This window comes from Cynocephalus volans, chromosome 10 (genome assembly GCF_027409185.1).
Source record: "Cynocephalus volans isolate mCynVol1 chromosome 10, mCynVol1.pri, whole genome shotgun sequence".
NCBI lineage: Eukaryota > Metazoa > Chordata > Mammalia > Dermoptera > Cynocephalidae > Cynocephalus > Cynocephalus volans.
The window spans coordinates 38,647,819-38,664,306 of record NC_084469.1 but is presented as its reverse complement, the minus strand read 5'-3'; the positions used below and the strand labels follow the sequence as shown (position 1 = coordinate 38,664,306).

The 16,488-nt window shown below is 38.5% G+C and overlaps 1 protein-coding gene across 1 annotated transcript in view; it reads right to left on the bottom strand.

Moving 5' to 3' along the window:
- Positions 1–16,488, bottom strand: part of DNAH9 (dynein axonemal heavy chain 9) — a 372,221-nt gene that overhangs the window by 246,145 nt on the left and 109,588 nt on the right. The window contains exons 25-26 of the mRNA XM_063109557.1: positions 10,516–10,755; positions 10,072–10,232 (exon numbers count right to left, since the gene is read on the bottom strand). Of these exons, the coding sequence (XP_062965627.1) occupies positions 10,072–10,232; positions 10,516–10,755 (401 nt within the window). The remainder of the gene's footprint in view (positions 1–10,071; positions 10,233–10,515; positions 10,756–16,488) is intronic.

Here is a 16,488-nt window from a genome sequence, read left to right as displayed (position 1 = left end):
GGTCTTCTATTGTCTTTCTTGGCCACTGTTACCATTTGGTAACACTTCTGTCCTCTTTAAAACAATCATAGCTAGATCTTCATAGAGTCCTAACTATGTGCAGCCTTAACCACACCTGCTCTCCCGGGCCCTGTGTTTCTGGCTCCAGATTAGTCCCAATGCCTTCCATCTCTCTCCGCCTTGGGTTTCCTCTAGAACTACTGGAGCCCTGCCCTAACCCTGTATCTCCCAGGAGGAAAGACAGCTGCCAGAATCAGCAGAGTCCCGAAACTCAGACAACTTACCTCACCCTGCTCCCTCTCCCCTTTCTGTCCCATGGCTGCCTCCTCTGTAGCCAGAGGGCAATCCTAGCAATCCCAGGCCTCTTCTCTCTGGACCTGCAAGGCTCTCAAGGAATTTGAGAGTCCAGGAGTGCAAAGTTTCACAAAAATAGATTTCTCATAGAAAACTTGAGAATCCCTTTAAAGAAATCCTTGGAACTGGATGTCATTTCTCAAATATAATCATGACAATGATATCACCACATTCATGGTTTTCACCTACATTCAAAGGGAAGAGGGTTCTACAAGGGTAAAGGTCACTGGGGGTTATTGTTAGAATTCTGCCTACCATGTGGCTTAATAACTATAGCCTAGGAAGGAACATGAATGTAACAATGTCTACCCAAAGGAAGGCCTCTGCTGGCATGCCCAGGACTCAGCTCCCCGATGTCCAATATCTTTATTGATAACTTGAGTTAAGAAATAATTGATTATAAGGAAGATAGACCAAATCCTAAAACATTTTAACAATTAAAAATGATGGGTTACACCCAACAAAGTCAAATTTAAGGGGGATAAGTGCAAAGTAATCCTTCGAGCACTTGCATACATACAGAATAGGGGAGATATGGTGGATGGCAGTTTACATGAAAAAGACCAAGAGCTTTCAAAAAGTTCCAAGCTGAACATGAGAAACAGCATCAACAGAAGAAGAATGTTCTTAAAACCAACTTAAAAACAAATCTGTTCCTTTTACAACATTTTATTACTTAAGTTTGAACATTTTTTTTGTCCTTAGCCTAAATGTCCTCAATTCTAGGATTTATTCCTTACACCATTTGGTTATGAGATCCTTCATCATCTAGTACCAGTCTTTCTCTTTGCCTACACTAGTTGGTATGTGTCTTTCTCAAAATGTGATGGAAAGAACCAAGAACAATGTCCTGTATGAGATCTCCCTAGCAAAAACCATAGCACACTTAGTACTTAAACTTGGGTAGTTATGATTAAACTTTGTATTATTTGTATATATCAGATATGATTAGAAATTCTAGAAATGACCTAGAAAACCCAAGAGAATCAAGACTAAACTTCTTAGAATTTAATACAGGGAAGAATTTGTAAAAATGGGCAGTATAGAAGATAAATAGACAAAAAATAATTTTTTTCCTAAACATAAATGAGAAGAAAGTTAAAGATATAATAAAGTTTGGCAAAGATTTCTTTGATATAGCATCAAAAACATAGTCCATAAAATAAAAATCAATAAATTATACCTTGTCAAAATTAAAAACTTTTGCACTTCAAAGGACACCATGAAGAAAATGAAAAGATAAGCAATAGACTGAGATAAAGTATTTGCAAACACATATGCAATATATCCAGAATATACCAAGAATTATCATAGCTCAATAATAAGAATACAAACAGATCAATCAAACAATGGGCAAAAGATATAAACATACATTACATCGAAGTAGATACGTGGATGGCTAATAAGCACATGAAAAGCTGCTCAACGTCATTAATCATTAGGAAAATGCCATCTAAAACACCAGTGAAATACCACTGCACATCCACCAGAATGGCTATAATAAATAATACAGGCAATAATAAATGTTGTCAAGATGTGGAGAAACAGAAACCCTCATACACTGTCGGTGCAAACATCAAACGGTGTAGCTACTTTGAAAAAAGTTTGGCAGTTTCTCAAAATGTTGAACATAAATGTACCATAATAGCCAACAATTCCCCTCCTATGTATCCACCCAACAGCAATGAAAACATGTTCACACAAGACTTGCACACAGGTATTCATAGCAGTGTTGTGTTAGCATCCCCAGCTGAAAACAATCTAAGTATTCATCAACTGGTGAATGGATAAACAGCAAGTGGTATATCTATAAAATGGAATATTATTCAGAAATAATAAAAGAACAAATTACAGACACATGCTCTACCATGAGTGAACCTCAGAAACATTATGTGAAGTGAAAAAAAATCAAACACAAGGGACTACATATCTTAAGATTCCATTTAAAATGTCCAGAATAGGCAAATTTATAGAGACAAAAGTGGATTGATTAGTGGTTTCCTAGGGATGAGGATTAACTGTAGATGGTCATGAGAGATCTTATCATGGGGGAAGAAAGTGTACTAAAATCGATTTCTGATAATGGTTGCACCACTCAGTAAAGTCACTAGAAATCATTTAATTGTACATTTGCCATGGGTGAATTTTTTGATACATAAAGCATACCTCAATAAAGTTGTTTTAAAAATATACATATGTAATGAAAACATAATCTTATACAGAAACAAATATTTTTAAATGAACCAGAGATAACATTAAAAAATGATGACATCCTATACAAAGATAAACTTTTCTGAGAAATATATTTGGAATATAGATAAACAGAAATATATCACATACTATAAAGATGGTTGTTCTTTCAAAATTAAGTTGACGGTTTTTTAAAAAAAATATTTATTTATTAAGAATATTCATGAGATATAAAGCTGATTGTCCCCCCTCCTGCCCATGATGTGAGGGCCAGATTCATACTGGGGGCATACCCATTACCAGAAATTACTTTTGTACCCTTTGTCCCCTCCCAATTATCCCCCAACCCCCCTCCTTCTCCCCCTCTCCCTTCCATTCCTATTTGTAGCCCTAGGAATGTTCCTTCCCTCTGTTGGATCATGGCACCACTGTGGTCTTTCTTTCCTGCCTTCCTTTCTCTCTTAGCTCCCACATATGAGTGAGCACATGCGGTATTTATCCCTCTGTGCTTTGCTTGTTTCACTCAACAAGTTTCTCCAGGTTCATCCATGTTGTTGCAAATGGGAGTATTTCATTCTTTTTTATGGCAGAGTAGTATTCCATAGTGTTTATATACCACAGTGTCCTTATCCAATCATCCATTGATGGACATTTAGGTTGGTTCCATATCTTGGTTATTGTAAACAGAGCTGCAATAAACACGGGAGGGCAGGTATCTCTTCAACATGATGATTTGCATTCCTCTGGATAAATACCCAGAAGAAGGATTGCTGGATCGTATGGAAGATCTCTCTGTAGTTGTTTGAGAAACCTCCATATTGTTTTCCAGAGCAGTTGTACTAGTTTACAGTCCCACCAACAGTGCAGTAGTGTTCCCTTCTCTCTACACCTTTGCCAGCATTTGCTATTCATCGTCCTTTTGATTATAGCCAGTTTAACTGGAGTAAGGTGGTATCTCAATGTGGTTTTAATTTGCATTTCCCTGATGATTGGTGATGTTGAGAATTTTTTCATATATCTGTTGGCTATTTGTGTATCTTCCTTTGAAAAATGTCTATCCAACTCTTTTGCCCATTTTTTAATTGGTTCATTTTTTTTTTTTACTATATAATTGCTTGAGTTCTATGTATATTCTGGATATTAGTCCCTTGTCAGATGCATAGTTGGCAAAAATTTTCTTCCACTCTGTAGGTTGTCTTTTCACTCTGTTGGTTATTTTCCTGTGCAGAGACTTTTTAGTTTGATATAGTCCCATTTGTTTATTTTTTCTTTTGCTGCTTGTGCTTTTGGGTTCATGTTCATAAATAAAGCCTGTGCCCTGACCTAACTGCTGAAGTGTTTCACCTATATTTTCCTTTAGTAATTTTACAGTTTCAGGTCTTATATCTAGGTCTTTAATCCATTTTGAGTTGATTTCAGTGTATGGTGAGAGATGCACATCTAGTTTCATTCTTCTGCATATCGATATCCAGTTTTCCCAGCACCACTTGTTGAAGAGGCAATCTTTTCCCTAATGTAGATTTTTGTTGCCTTTGTCTAATATCAGATGGCTATAAGCCTGAGGAGTGACTTCTGAATTCTCTATTCTACTCCACTGGTCTGAATGTCTATTTTTATACCAGTACCATGATAGGCACACCAATCAGTAACCCCAATGGTTTATATTTTGGTATTTGTCATCTGAAAAGGCACACCAATCAGTAACCCCAATGGTTTATATTTTGGTATTTGTCATCTGAAAGAATAAACATAAGAGCTAAAAAAATTGAAAATGAAACTATATAATACAGACCTTTACTTTACAACTCATAGTAAAGCTGAATAGTTTTGAGGTAGGTTGATGGACTCAAAACTGTAATTATGGTAGAGCAAGCATCAAGAATCATTGAGGGAAAGGAGTGATTACTCAGTAAAAAATGTTGGGCCCAATAGTCACTTCAAAATAAAAATATCAAATGATATATTCCCCACTGTAGTTCCTGTGAGTTTTGCTTGCCCAGTATTCCATACTATGAAAAGCCACCTCTCCTCTGCACCTTGTATTTTCATGAGGCTGTCAGTCATAGTACAGACTGTTTCCTACTTAGGATGGTTGGATTTACAAACGTGGGAAAACAATACACGTTCAGTGGAAACCATATACATTGAGTATGCATTCAGCCACTCTGTTTTTTACTTTCAGTACAGTATTTAAAAATTACATGCCATATTCAACACTTTATTATAAAATAGGCTTTATGTTAGATGATTTCGTCCAGTTATAGGCTAGTATAAATTTCCTGAGCACATTTGAGGTAGGCTAGGCTAACCTACAGATTACATAGCTTATATTATATACAGGTAGATGTATTAAATGTACATTCAACTTAATGATATTCTCAACTTACGATGGGTTTATCGGAACATAACCCCGTAGTAAGTCCCAGAGCATCCGTATTTTCTACTATGCCAGGGGTGAGCACAAGGCTCAGGGTGGGTAAAATACTTGATCTCATTGGCTGCAATGACTGGTTCAGAGATGGGCACGTGATCTGAACAGGACCAACCAGAGTCCCTTCAAGGAATATGCTGTATGTGCTGCAAAAGAGGTCTCTCTTCTGCCTGGATCAGGAGTCATAAAGGCGTGGGAATGAAGACCATATTTACAGCCTATGCAAGAAAGAAGTTAACACTTAGAACAAATAAAACCATGATACATGGGAGAGTTTAAGCCCTGATCCCTCCCTGTTCAGGCCCTGGAGCTGGTGATGCTGCAGCAAGCTGGGCTAATTTCTCCGGTGTGTGAGATAAGCCCTTTCTTCTGTCTAATTGGATTTGTGCTTCTGTCACTGGTAACTAAAAATGTTTTGATAAAAAAAGTTTTGACTCACTTTACTGAATAGTCAAAAATTTTCCCAAAGAATTAAAAAAGGTTAAAGGAAAAAGTAAAATAAACTAAACTAGAATAAAATATAGGTGAACATTAAATGAGCTGAGATTTTCTAAGCATAAAACTAATAAAAGCACACCCCATGGAACGATGCACAATGATGGTAATAAACAATTCACAGGAGAAGAAAATATAATAGACAATAAACACATAAAAATGCTCAAGCCTATGAGTAATTAAGGACGCCAAATCCAAATGAGATACAATTTTGACTTATAAAATTAATAAAAATCATAACACTAATACTTAATGCTGATCAGGGTGTTGTGAGATGAACATTTTCATAAACCATAAGAGAGCGTGGGAAGAACATGTTTTTCAAGAAGAATTTGAAAGTGTGTATCACTTAATGATCTTGCTTTCTGGAATCTATTATGGGTGGGGAAATACTAAGCAATTTGGTCAAAAACGTACGTATAAGTGAATTCATGCAGCTTTATTTTTAATAGTAAAAGCTTAGATATAATTTAAATACCCCATAATACAGTTACGTTATGTAAGTTATGGGCTACTTGTAAATAGACTGTAATTTAGCTATTAAAGTGTTTTAGAAGAATACACACAATATAATGTCAAGTAAAACGTGCAATATATATTTCATATACAGCATACTATCTCAATTTCATCTGTCAAAATCTACACGTGGAAGGAAACATTAAATATTAACACTGGGTCATCTCTGAGTGACTTATTTTCTTTTTTATGGATTACTAAGTTGTCTAAATTTTCTTTGATAAAACATGAGAAAACCTTTAAGAGAAAGTGTCTGACTTTTGCTAGTTGTGTCTTTGTCCAGCAAATCACCTTCAAAGACCTTTGCACCAATTCTATCTCACTGCATGCATAGTTCCTGAGAAATTAAGGGGTACTCAAAATTAATAAGCAGTTGATTAAAAGAGTACTTAACACGGCACAGGGCAGAAAGGGGTGTTTGTGTGTGAAGGTGAGGGAAGGGGAGTTGAGGGAAGGAGATATCTAAACGTTAAGAAACAGCTCATGAAAATTGCTTTTGTTCAGCCCCCAAAAACATTTCCATTTAGTTCTTCAACTTAGTGTTGTGCCAAAGTCCTGCGACAATGGCTCAGCCATTGTACCTACTTTTATATTCAAGTCCTATCCAGGCAGTGGGAAATTCCAAGGAAAAAAGCTTAATCAGTGGGATGTACTGTAATATGGGTGTGCTTTTAATGAATGTGCAAAGGTTGTGTGGATCAATTGTCCATTTGATTATTCTTCTGGCAGGAGAGAATTAAATGTACTTAAGCTCCACACCAGTAAAGGTTGAATGCTCTTTAAAATGTGATTTTCTACATTGAGAACAATTTTTTTTTTCTGGGCAAAACATTTCTTAAGATAATAATGGAAGTCAATGAGAAAATGGAATTTGCTATACAAATATTCAACTACATATTACTTTGTCAGAAAAGCATCTAAAGTGCAAAGCAAGGTCAAGGTCTATATAAAATTCAACATTATTTGCAACAAATCTTCCTTTCAAGTTCTTATTTGCGTCATTTCACAGAAGAGGTGATAAATTCCTATTTTAGAAATAATTCATTGTCAAAATTTTACCCTTTCCTCTATAAGGCATTAGCATACTAGAGCCTGCTAAATCCAAAAGGTGATTATCTCCTTAAACTCCCAGGCAGGTACAAAGACCCAGGGAAAACAAAAGTCTTGTACTTTTTATCATTCAGAATGATAATGTCTGATATGTCAGTGAAAAGAAAGAACATGTTCTGAATGGCACAGGGAAGCTGGGTACATATCCACAGTCTCAAAAAATCATTTCATTGCACTCCAGGAGTATTTCTTGAATGTCTATTATATGCTGGATGTGGTGCTAGGTCCTGGGAGTAGAGCAGAGAGCGAATGAAGGTCAATGTTATCACGGAGCATATAGTCTAGAGTGGGAGACAGACATTAATCAAATCTCTCGAATATATAATGGTGTCATGATTCTATTCCAAGTGATATAAATTCCCAAACTATTAGCTCATATTCCAAAGCAGGCAGAACTCATTGCAGTGGGAAATGCTGCACCAGATTTCCCTCCTGCTAACGATCCATGTCTTGCTGAAAATCATCATAAAGACAAAGACACTTGAGAGGGTCCAGTTTGAATGAAGCTTTAGGTGGGAAAACTTTTCCTTAACCGACACTGGATGAGCCCCTCCAACTGACCGGGCCAAAGTAAAACCTTTAAGACTCCAAGTCTCCTAGAGTTGCTGCTGCCAGCTGCAGAGAGTTCTATGTCTTTCTCTGAATAGGCGTTATCTGCATGCTGTCCTAAGCTGAGTCAGGCAGGAGAGTGGGTTCCAGCTAAGAACAAATATAGAGTAGCTGTTCTTTCCTTTTCAGAAGCCAAGACACAGAGCCCTGCAGAGATTCTTCCCCGAGTCGACTTCTTGTCTTGATTCTGTCTATCCTTACAATCTGGATCTTCAGTTTTCAACCATCATTCATGCATTTGACAAATATTAATTCAACACCTGCTAGGTGCTAATGACATAGCAGCAAACAAGACAGACAGGGGTCCCTGATTGCAAGGAGCTTACATTTCAAAGGGGACTAAAAGCAAGGCCATTTCAGAAATGGGGGAAATGTGAGAAAGAAGATAAGCAGGGGGATATATCAGGGTTATCTGCTCTACGTGTGTGTGCATGTGTACGTGCATGTGTGTGTGATGCGACATGTGAGATGCGAGAGGCTGTCTTCTAGAAAGAGTGGTCAAGGAAGGCCTCTCAGAACTAAGAGTAGAAGGAAAGAACGAGAAGGTGCCAGTGGACAGAGAGCCTGGAGAAGGGCATTTGAGGTAGAGGGAACCGTGAAGGCTCTAAGCTGGAATGAACTTGAAGTGATCAAGGAACCAAAAGGGGGCCATTTGGTTGTAGGACAGGGAGTGAGGCGTCAGGGTGGTTGACAGCAATTACTGGCTCTGATGAAGAGTTCAGATTTTAATCTATGTGCAGCGGGAAACCACTGGAGACAGTGACATGACCTCCACAGAGCAAAAGCAGAGCAGAGCGAGTGCAGCTCAGGGTGAGAGAGCTTTTGAGACTGGGCAGGAAAATGAATTAAAGAAATGAAAAACATGGGGAGGTGAACCATGAAGGATTAATCTACAGATGACGCTGGGATCTTCAAGTACTTTGGATTTCCTATGTCCTATTCCTTCCATGAGCACAGGAATTACAACATAATTTGGAAATATTTATCAGATATTCAGAAATATATATGAGGACTTGACCAGAATATAGGATTTGGTATCACTTAAAATAGAGAGAAAATTAAGTAAAAGTTAACACAGATTGTATCTGGTCATATTAACCTTCACAATTTATGACAATCTCTTCATTACCTACAAGTCATTTATTTCGGTGAGCTAGTCATTCAGATATCCAACTCTTTTTGGAGAAGAGGAGATTTAGTGTTCAATGAAATCATAAGAAAAGGGCATGAACTCTTAGCAGAATTTACAGAAACCTCAGCAGAATTAAAATATCATTTTTCACATGGACCATGACCTTATTACTCTGCCCTCTATCTCCTTTGCCCATGCTCTGCTGTTACATAAATCTTCATAAAGTAGTTTTTATCATTTTACTACTTACTGGGTAAGGAATATATTCTCCCCATGCTGTAGTCTGACTCCTTTATGGCCAGCCACCTCCCCCAAAGTGAAGAGTCTACACTCCCTCTTACAGGAACATACCTTGAGTTTTCCCATTTTCATGGCTTCCCCGAACTTTCTCAGTTGTCTTCTTCCTGCAGTGACTGGGAACTCCTGTGCTCAGAGGGTTTGCTACTGAGTCACTTGTATGCAAATGTGTAGTGTATGGCTTTGCACCCTATTTTATACTATGTCCTTGCACCTTTTCTCCTTGTGCTATTTAAATTATTTTCTACATATGTCTTATTTTCCTCACTAGAGTTGAAGATTAAGGGCAGGAAATGTTTTAGTCATCTTAGTACTCCCAGTGACTAGTCCAGCATGAATTCATTCATACATGAATTAATATAAATGACAGGGAATATGTCTCCCTAAGAAATTGTAAGCTCCTCAGTGGTTCAAACTACCTTGCTTATATCCGTGTATTCCCAGAGTGAGAGGTACTAAATAAATGTCCCAGTTGATTGAGCAATTGATAGATAAGAAAATAATAACAGGGATAAATTTTTAGCACTTATTATATACCAAACTCTTGACAAGCATTACTGTCTTTTATCCTTACAAAAATCATGTAAGGTGTGAGTTACTACCTCTATTTCACTGACGAGGAAACCAAAAATGAGGTCAATTTTTTTCATAGTCAAACAGCTGGTTTGTGTTAGAGCTGGTGTTAGAACCCAGGTGTGTATGATTGCCTCACAATTCTTCCCAAAGTCATGGGTCATTCATTTGCTCTGGGGTTTGTTCCAAGAAAGGCTCTGCCCTACATCCTTTCCATTTGATTTTCAATCTGCTGTGTTGATAGGTACTTCCCCTGCAGCTCTGTGGACAAATAGCAAGTGATGGTGATCTTGAACCTGGATGGCCACTGGAGGTCTTGAACCAGATAACAGTAGGGTTGTCAGTGGCTGACACCAATGCTCACCTGTCAGTCAAAGGAGTGATCACCAGGCGAGGAGTATTTCCCAGGTACTCATAAGAATACAGAAACTGGGCATCACAGATGTTTGCAAAGCAGTGCTTGGCCTCGTCATCCCAACGATGGCGCAGCTGAGACAGCCAGAGGAATGCCTGGGCATTGTCTACCTAAAGAGAGTGGCAGAGTAGGTGCATGAATCATAATGTTCAACAGGTGGTAGGTGGCCCCTTGGCCACAGGACACATAAGGGTCTGGATGAGTTGGGTGTTGTCTGCTGCTAAAGAGTGCAGCATGCTGTGACCACCACAGCATAGAAAGCACAAGCTGCTCTGTCCCTCCCCCAGTTGTTTGGCCAGTGCTGGGCAGAGCCTGAGGCTTCTATGTTTTGTGAGCTACTTCCATGATGCAGCTGTTCACAAACAGGGAAGCCCCTAGATGTTTGGGACCCACCTTCTGAGCAATCATCTTGGCCACCACATCCCGGGCATGCACATCGATGGTGCATATGGTCATGATCTTCTGCCGATCCCCACTAGAGAGTTGGCCGATCAGCATGGTGATGAGGGTTTTGAGCTGGGCCACTTGCTTCTTATAATAATCCTTCATGGCATGGTCGTAGCCCTCCTCCAGCCTGGTGAATGCAATGCCCACTTCTGTTGTCCACCAGATCTGAGTGCAGGTCAAGGCCACCTGTGAAACCAAGAGTCACTTAGTAAAGCTGTTACCATGGCTGTTTCCAATCAGCCCACTCATCACACAGCCAGGGCTCAGGATCTAATTGTGTGGGTGACATAAGCCCCTAACTTCCCTCTTCCACCAGCATGGACTAAGTGAACCATAGCTCAAAATCCTTAGAGATGTGAAGTAGTTACAACACATGTGGGGAAAGCACTTTCTGCTCTTGAAAAATGTATCATTTGGTTGAGAACAACCAAAGACTGATTCTGGTCAATGTCGATGGCTTCTAGAAACTGCTAGATCATGCAGTTTTAACTTCCCAGACACAGCATCTTTCCCGTGCTTGGGAGGATAACAATATGTTGACTGAGCATCTCAAGGACACTCAATCTTTGTTCTTCTGGAAACTTTTGTGGTTCCAGTATTTTAATTTAGTGGGTCACTGCAGATCATCTGTGGCAGACATTTGCTTGTCCACAACACTTTCGCTAAATTTTTTAAAACCTATAACCTTAAAACACCTACTTTTTTTCCAGTGGTTGGCCAATACAGGTATCATGCCCTGGACCGTGGTATTCCCAGCACCACACTCTAACCTACTAAGCTAACCAGACAACCCTTTAAAATGCCTACTTTTGAAGGCCAAGATGAATAACACTGAAATTCAGTCAGTCAATATGATTTGCATGTTTCATAGATTAAAATAAATAAGTGGAAAAATTGATTTAAGTAAATACTTCTGTTTGCTGGGAAACTTTATATGGAGAATGCATAATTTTGATCATTCGTGATGGAGAATTTAGAGACATTGCTCATCTGTTGTATCATTTGGTTTGGGAGACTGCTCTAGATGATATCTAGTGCAATGGCAGGAGGCAATGACTTTCCTTGTCTCAAAATTATAGTACAGTTAAACAAGGAATCCTGATGGGAAATATTCCTTCTGTGAAACAGAGAATCTTGTTGTAGTAAAAAGTACCGTTCCTTAGTTTGTTTTTACCTTTGTGTTTATATTGTATTGGATTGAAAAAGTTCTTCCTGCATCGGTGGCCTTGCTGGGATATGCCAACTGCACAGTTAAAAAATGCCTCTTCACCTCTTCAGTGTGCATTTATCTCTCTTCCCTCTTCACAGCCAAGTTTCTCCCTGTGGTTTATGGTCCCAATACTTCTTACCTTCTCTCTCTTTGACCCCCTGCAATGTGGCCTCTTCCCTACTCCTCACCAAGTTTATCCGTGGACATTCTTCATCTTCCTTATTTTGCTTGATCTTGTACAAGTGTTTGGCATTTCTGACCTCTCATCTGCTATCAAAGCTTTTCTGGTTTCCTGGTTTTCTTTCTGTCTCAAAAGACCGTTTTTCACTTTGCTTCACCAATTCCTTCTTGTCTACTCAGGTTCTGAATTACGCCCAAGGATTTGTTCTATGCTCCCATCTCATTCCACATACTTTCCAAGGGCCATTTTATCTACCCCTATGGCTTCAATGTCTACCAAATGTCTGCAACCCCCACATAGACCAGAACTAGTACTAGACCTAATGGTCTAGTAGGAAGGAAGGAAGGAGTGCTATATCCTTCCAGGGGAAGGAAGGAGTGCTATATCGTAGCTACTGTCATTTTAAAAAATTATCATTAGGCATTGGGCATCCCTTCTACCTGCCTGAACAGAAGGCAAGAGTGCTTCACAAACCCACCACAGCCACTGCTGCCACAAGGATGGCTCACTGCCCCAGGAGCAGCCAAGACCACTCTGCAGACAGCCCACTGCACTGACACAGGAGAGTCACCAGCAGAGCCTGCAAAAAGAGGAGGAAGTCTTTCTCCTCAAAGCCCATTCCAGAGGAATAGAAGAAACAACTGCTCTACCAGATGCCTAGACTTCAATGTAGAGATATTAGAAATATGAATAAACAAAAAAAATACTACACTACCAAAGGAGTACGGTAAGCCTCAAGTACCAGACCCTATAGAGCAGGAAACCCTTGAAATGACTGAAAAGGAATTCTAAGCAATGATCTTAATAAAACTCAAAGAGAGAAGAGAAAACTCAGAGAACACAATGAAATGAGAAAAAAATATCCAGGATATGAAGGAGGAAATTTACAAAGAGATTAATACCTTAAAAAAAAGAATGTAGCAGAACTCCTGGACTGAAGGATTCATTCAATGCAATAAAAAACACAACTAGGAGATTAAGCAACAGGTTAGAGCAAGTAGAAGAAGGAATTTCAGATCTTGAGGATGGTCTTTTTGAAATAACCCAGATGGACAAAAATTTAAAAAAAGAAGAAAACCTAAGAGAGGTAGCAGACCACCTTAAGCACACAAACATTTGAATCATGGGTGTTCCAGAAGGGGAAGAGAAAAGAAAAGGCATTGAAAACCTATTTAATGCAATAATAATGGAAAAATTCCCAGGTATAGGGAGAGATACAGACCTTCAGATCCACAGAACTCAAAGATCCCAAACAGATTCCATCCAAAAAGATCCTCTCCAAGACATGTTAGAGTCAAACTGGCAAAGCTCAAAGACAAGAAGAGAATTCAAAAAGCAGCAAGAGAAAAACATTAAGTCACGTATAAGGAAGCCCGTATCAGACTAAAAGCAGACTTCTCAACGGAAACTCTACAGGCTAGAAGAAAATGGGATGATATATTAAAAATACTAAAAGAAAAAAATTGCCAGAGAAGAATACTATACTCAGCAAGCCTATCCTTCAGAAATGAGGGAGAGACAGTATATTTTCCAGACAAACAAAAACTTCAGGAGTTCACCACCATGCAACAGGCCCTGGAATAAATTCTCAAGGGAGTCCTGCATCTGGAATCTGAAAAACAATAATCACTATCACAAACACAGAAGAAAGAACAAACCCACTGGTAAAACAAAAATGCAACTGAGAAAGAGAAAGAAACTAAGTCTTACCACCTCAAAAACCAACAATCAAGTACAATAAAAGGGGAAGAAAGGAACAAAAGACATTTAAAACTTCTAAACAAAAAGTGATAAAATGCCAGGAGTAAGACATACCTGTCAAACAACCCTAAATGTAAATGGACTAAACTCCCTGTTCAAAAGACATTTTAAATTAAATCCAAAAGATTGGATTAAAAAGCTAGATCCAACCATATGCTGTCTTCAAGAAACTCATCTCACCTGAAAAGACTCACACAGACTAAAAGTGAAGGGATGGAAAAAATATACCATACAAATGGAAACCCAAAACGAGCAGGAGTAAGCTATTCTTATATCAGATAAAATAGAGTTTAAACCAAAAACCATAAAAGGAGACAAAGAAGGCCTACTATATAATGATAAAAGGATCTATCTGATACAGAATGTGCTCAGTCTCCCTGGGTTGGAGTTTCAGGACACGTCTCTAGGTTTCCAGCCACTCCCTGAGGTCTCAGGCCCCCTCCTCTGAGCTCTCCCCCAGAGGAAATTTACTGTTGCCAGTTAGACCTATTTTCAGCACCAACATGAGGAAAGTGAGACAACAGGGGGCTGTCTTATACAGTCCAGTGGCTGGGAATGCTCAATAGAGGGCACAGAACACTGGTGCACACTACTGGGAACCACCCCCTTAATTGAATAGATAGAAAAACTATAAAAGCTGAATCACAGCTGAAGGGGTTGTTGCTGCTTACCTTCCTGGAGCATCTCACACTTTGCTGCTTGCGGTGTATATACTTTATTTTGTATCTAGCTTACTTTCAGCAAGCAGCCGTTCATTGCCTTGAACCAGCCTGCACTTTGTACTGAACGTTAAGTATGTTTTTCTGGCTTTTGTGTTAGACTTCATGTCTGTACTAAACTTACTTTTGTGTTAAACTTGGTGTGGGCTTTGCTCAGTCTCTGGAGCTATGCCTCACTCTCTGTGTGGAACCCGTGTTTCTCATCTATTATATTAAACTTGTTCTTACTTTCTACTGTGACTCTGCCCATGAATTCTTTCCAGGTAAGAACCTGGTAAGAGGACTGGATGGGTTGAGGCTGACTGCTAGGCCCCTTGGACCCTACCTCCAACATCACATCCAGCAAGAAGATGTAACAGTCATAAATATGTATGCACCCAACACTGGAGCACCCAGATATGTAAAGCAAACACTATTAGACCTAAAGAAAGAGACAGACTCCAATACGATAATAGTGGGGGGAACTGAACACCCCTCCCATGCATTGAATAGATCTAGACAACAAATCAGCAGAGAAACATAGGATTTAAACTACACCTTAGACCAACAGGACCTGGCAGATATCTATAGAACATTTCCTTCAACAACTACAGAATATACACTCTTCTCATCAGCACATGGAACATTCTCCAGGACAGACCACATGTTAGGTCACAAATTAAGTCTCAACAAATTTTAGAAAATCAAAAGCATTTCAAGTTATCTTTTCATACCACAACTAATTAAAATCAGAAATCAATAACAAGCAAAACTGTGGAAACTATATAAGTACATGGAAATTAAACAAAAGGCTCCTGAATGATCTATGGGTCCAAGAAGAAATTAAACAGGAAATCAAAAAATTTCTTGAAACTAATGAAAAATAAAGACACGTCATACCAAAACCTGTGAGATATGCAAAAGCAGTACTAAGAGGGAAGTTTATTGCAATAAATGCTTACATGAAAAGAATAGAAAGATTTCAAATAAACAACCTCACACTATACCTCAAAGAACCAGAGAAACAACAATCCAATCCTAAAAGTAGTAGACAGAAAAAAGATCAGAGCAGAACTAAATGAAATACAGGGCATAAAATGATACAAAAGATCAATGAAACAAAAAGTTGGTTTTTCGAAAAGATCAATAAAATAGATAAACCATTAGCTAGGTTAATCCAAAAAAAAAAAAAAAAGAGAAGACCCAAATAACAAAAATCAGAAATGAAAAAAGAGACTTATAACTGATACCATGGAAATATAAAGAATCAGTAGAGACTAGTATGAACAACTATATGCCAATAAATATGAAAACCTGGAGGAAACAGATAAATTTCTGGACACATACAAACTACCAAGACTAAATCAAGAAGAAATACAAAACCTGAACAGACCAATAACAAGCAATGACATTGAAGCAGTAATCAACAGTCTCCTAACAAAGAGAAGTCCAGGACTGATGGCCTTACTGCTGAATTCCAACAAACATTTAAAGAGAATTAATACCAGTTCTCCTCAAACTATTCCAAAAAATTGAAATAGAGCCCACTCACCCAAATCCATTCTATGAGGCCAGCATTACCCTGAAACCAAAACCAGAGAAAGATACAACAAAAAAGAACACTACAGAGCTATATCTCTGATGAACATAGATGCAAGAATCCTCAACAAAATATTAGCAATCAGAATACAGCAACACATAAAAAAATTATACATCGTGATCAAGTGGGATTCATCCCAAGGAGGCAAGGATGATTCAACATATCCAAGTCAATAATTAATGTGATACACCACATCAACAAAATTAAGGACAAAAACTACATGATTATCTTAATAGATGTAGAAAAAGCATTCAACAAAATTCAACATCCCTTAATGCTAAAGGCTCACAGCAACTTAGGTATACTACACATGATCTTAGCCAAAAGGCTGAGAAGCGATGCAACTTAGGTATAGAAGGAAAGCCATATACAAGAAACCAATCACCAATATCATCCTGAATGGGGAAAAGCTGAAAGCTTTTCTGTTAAAAACATGAGTAAGACTAGGATGCCTACTCTCACCACTCTT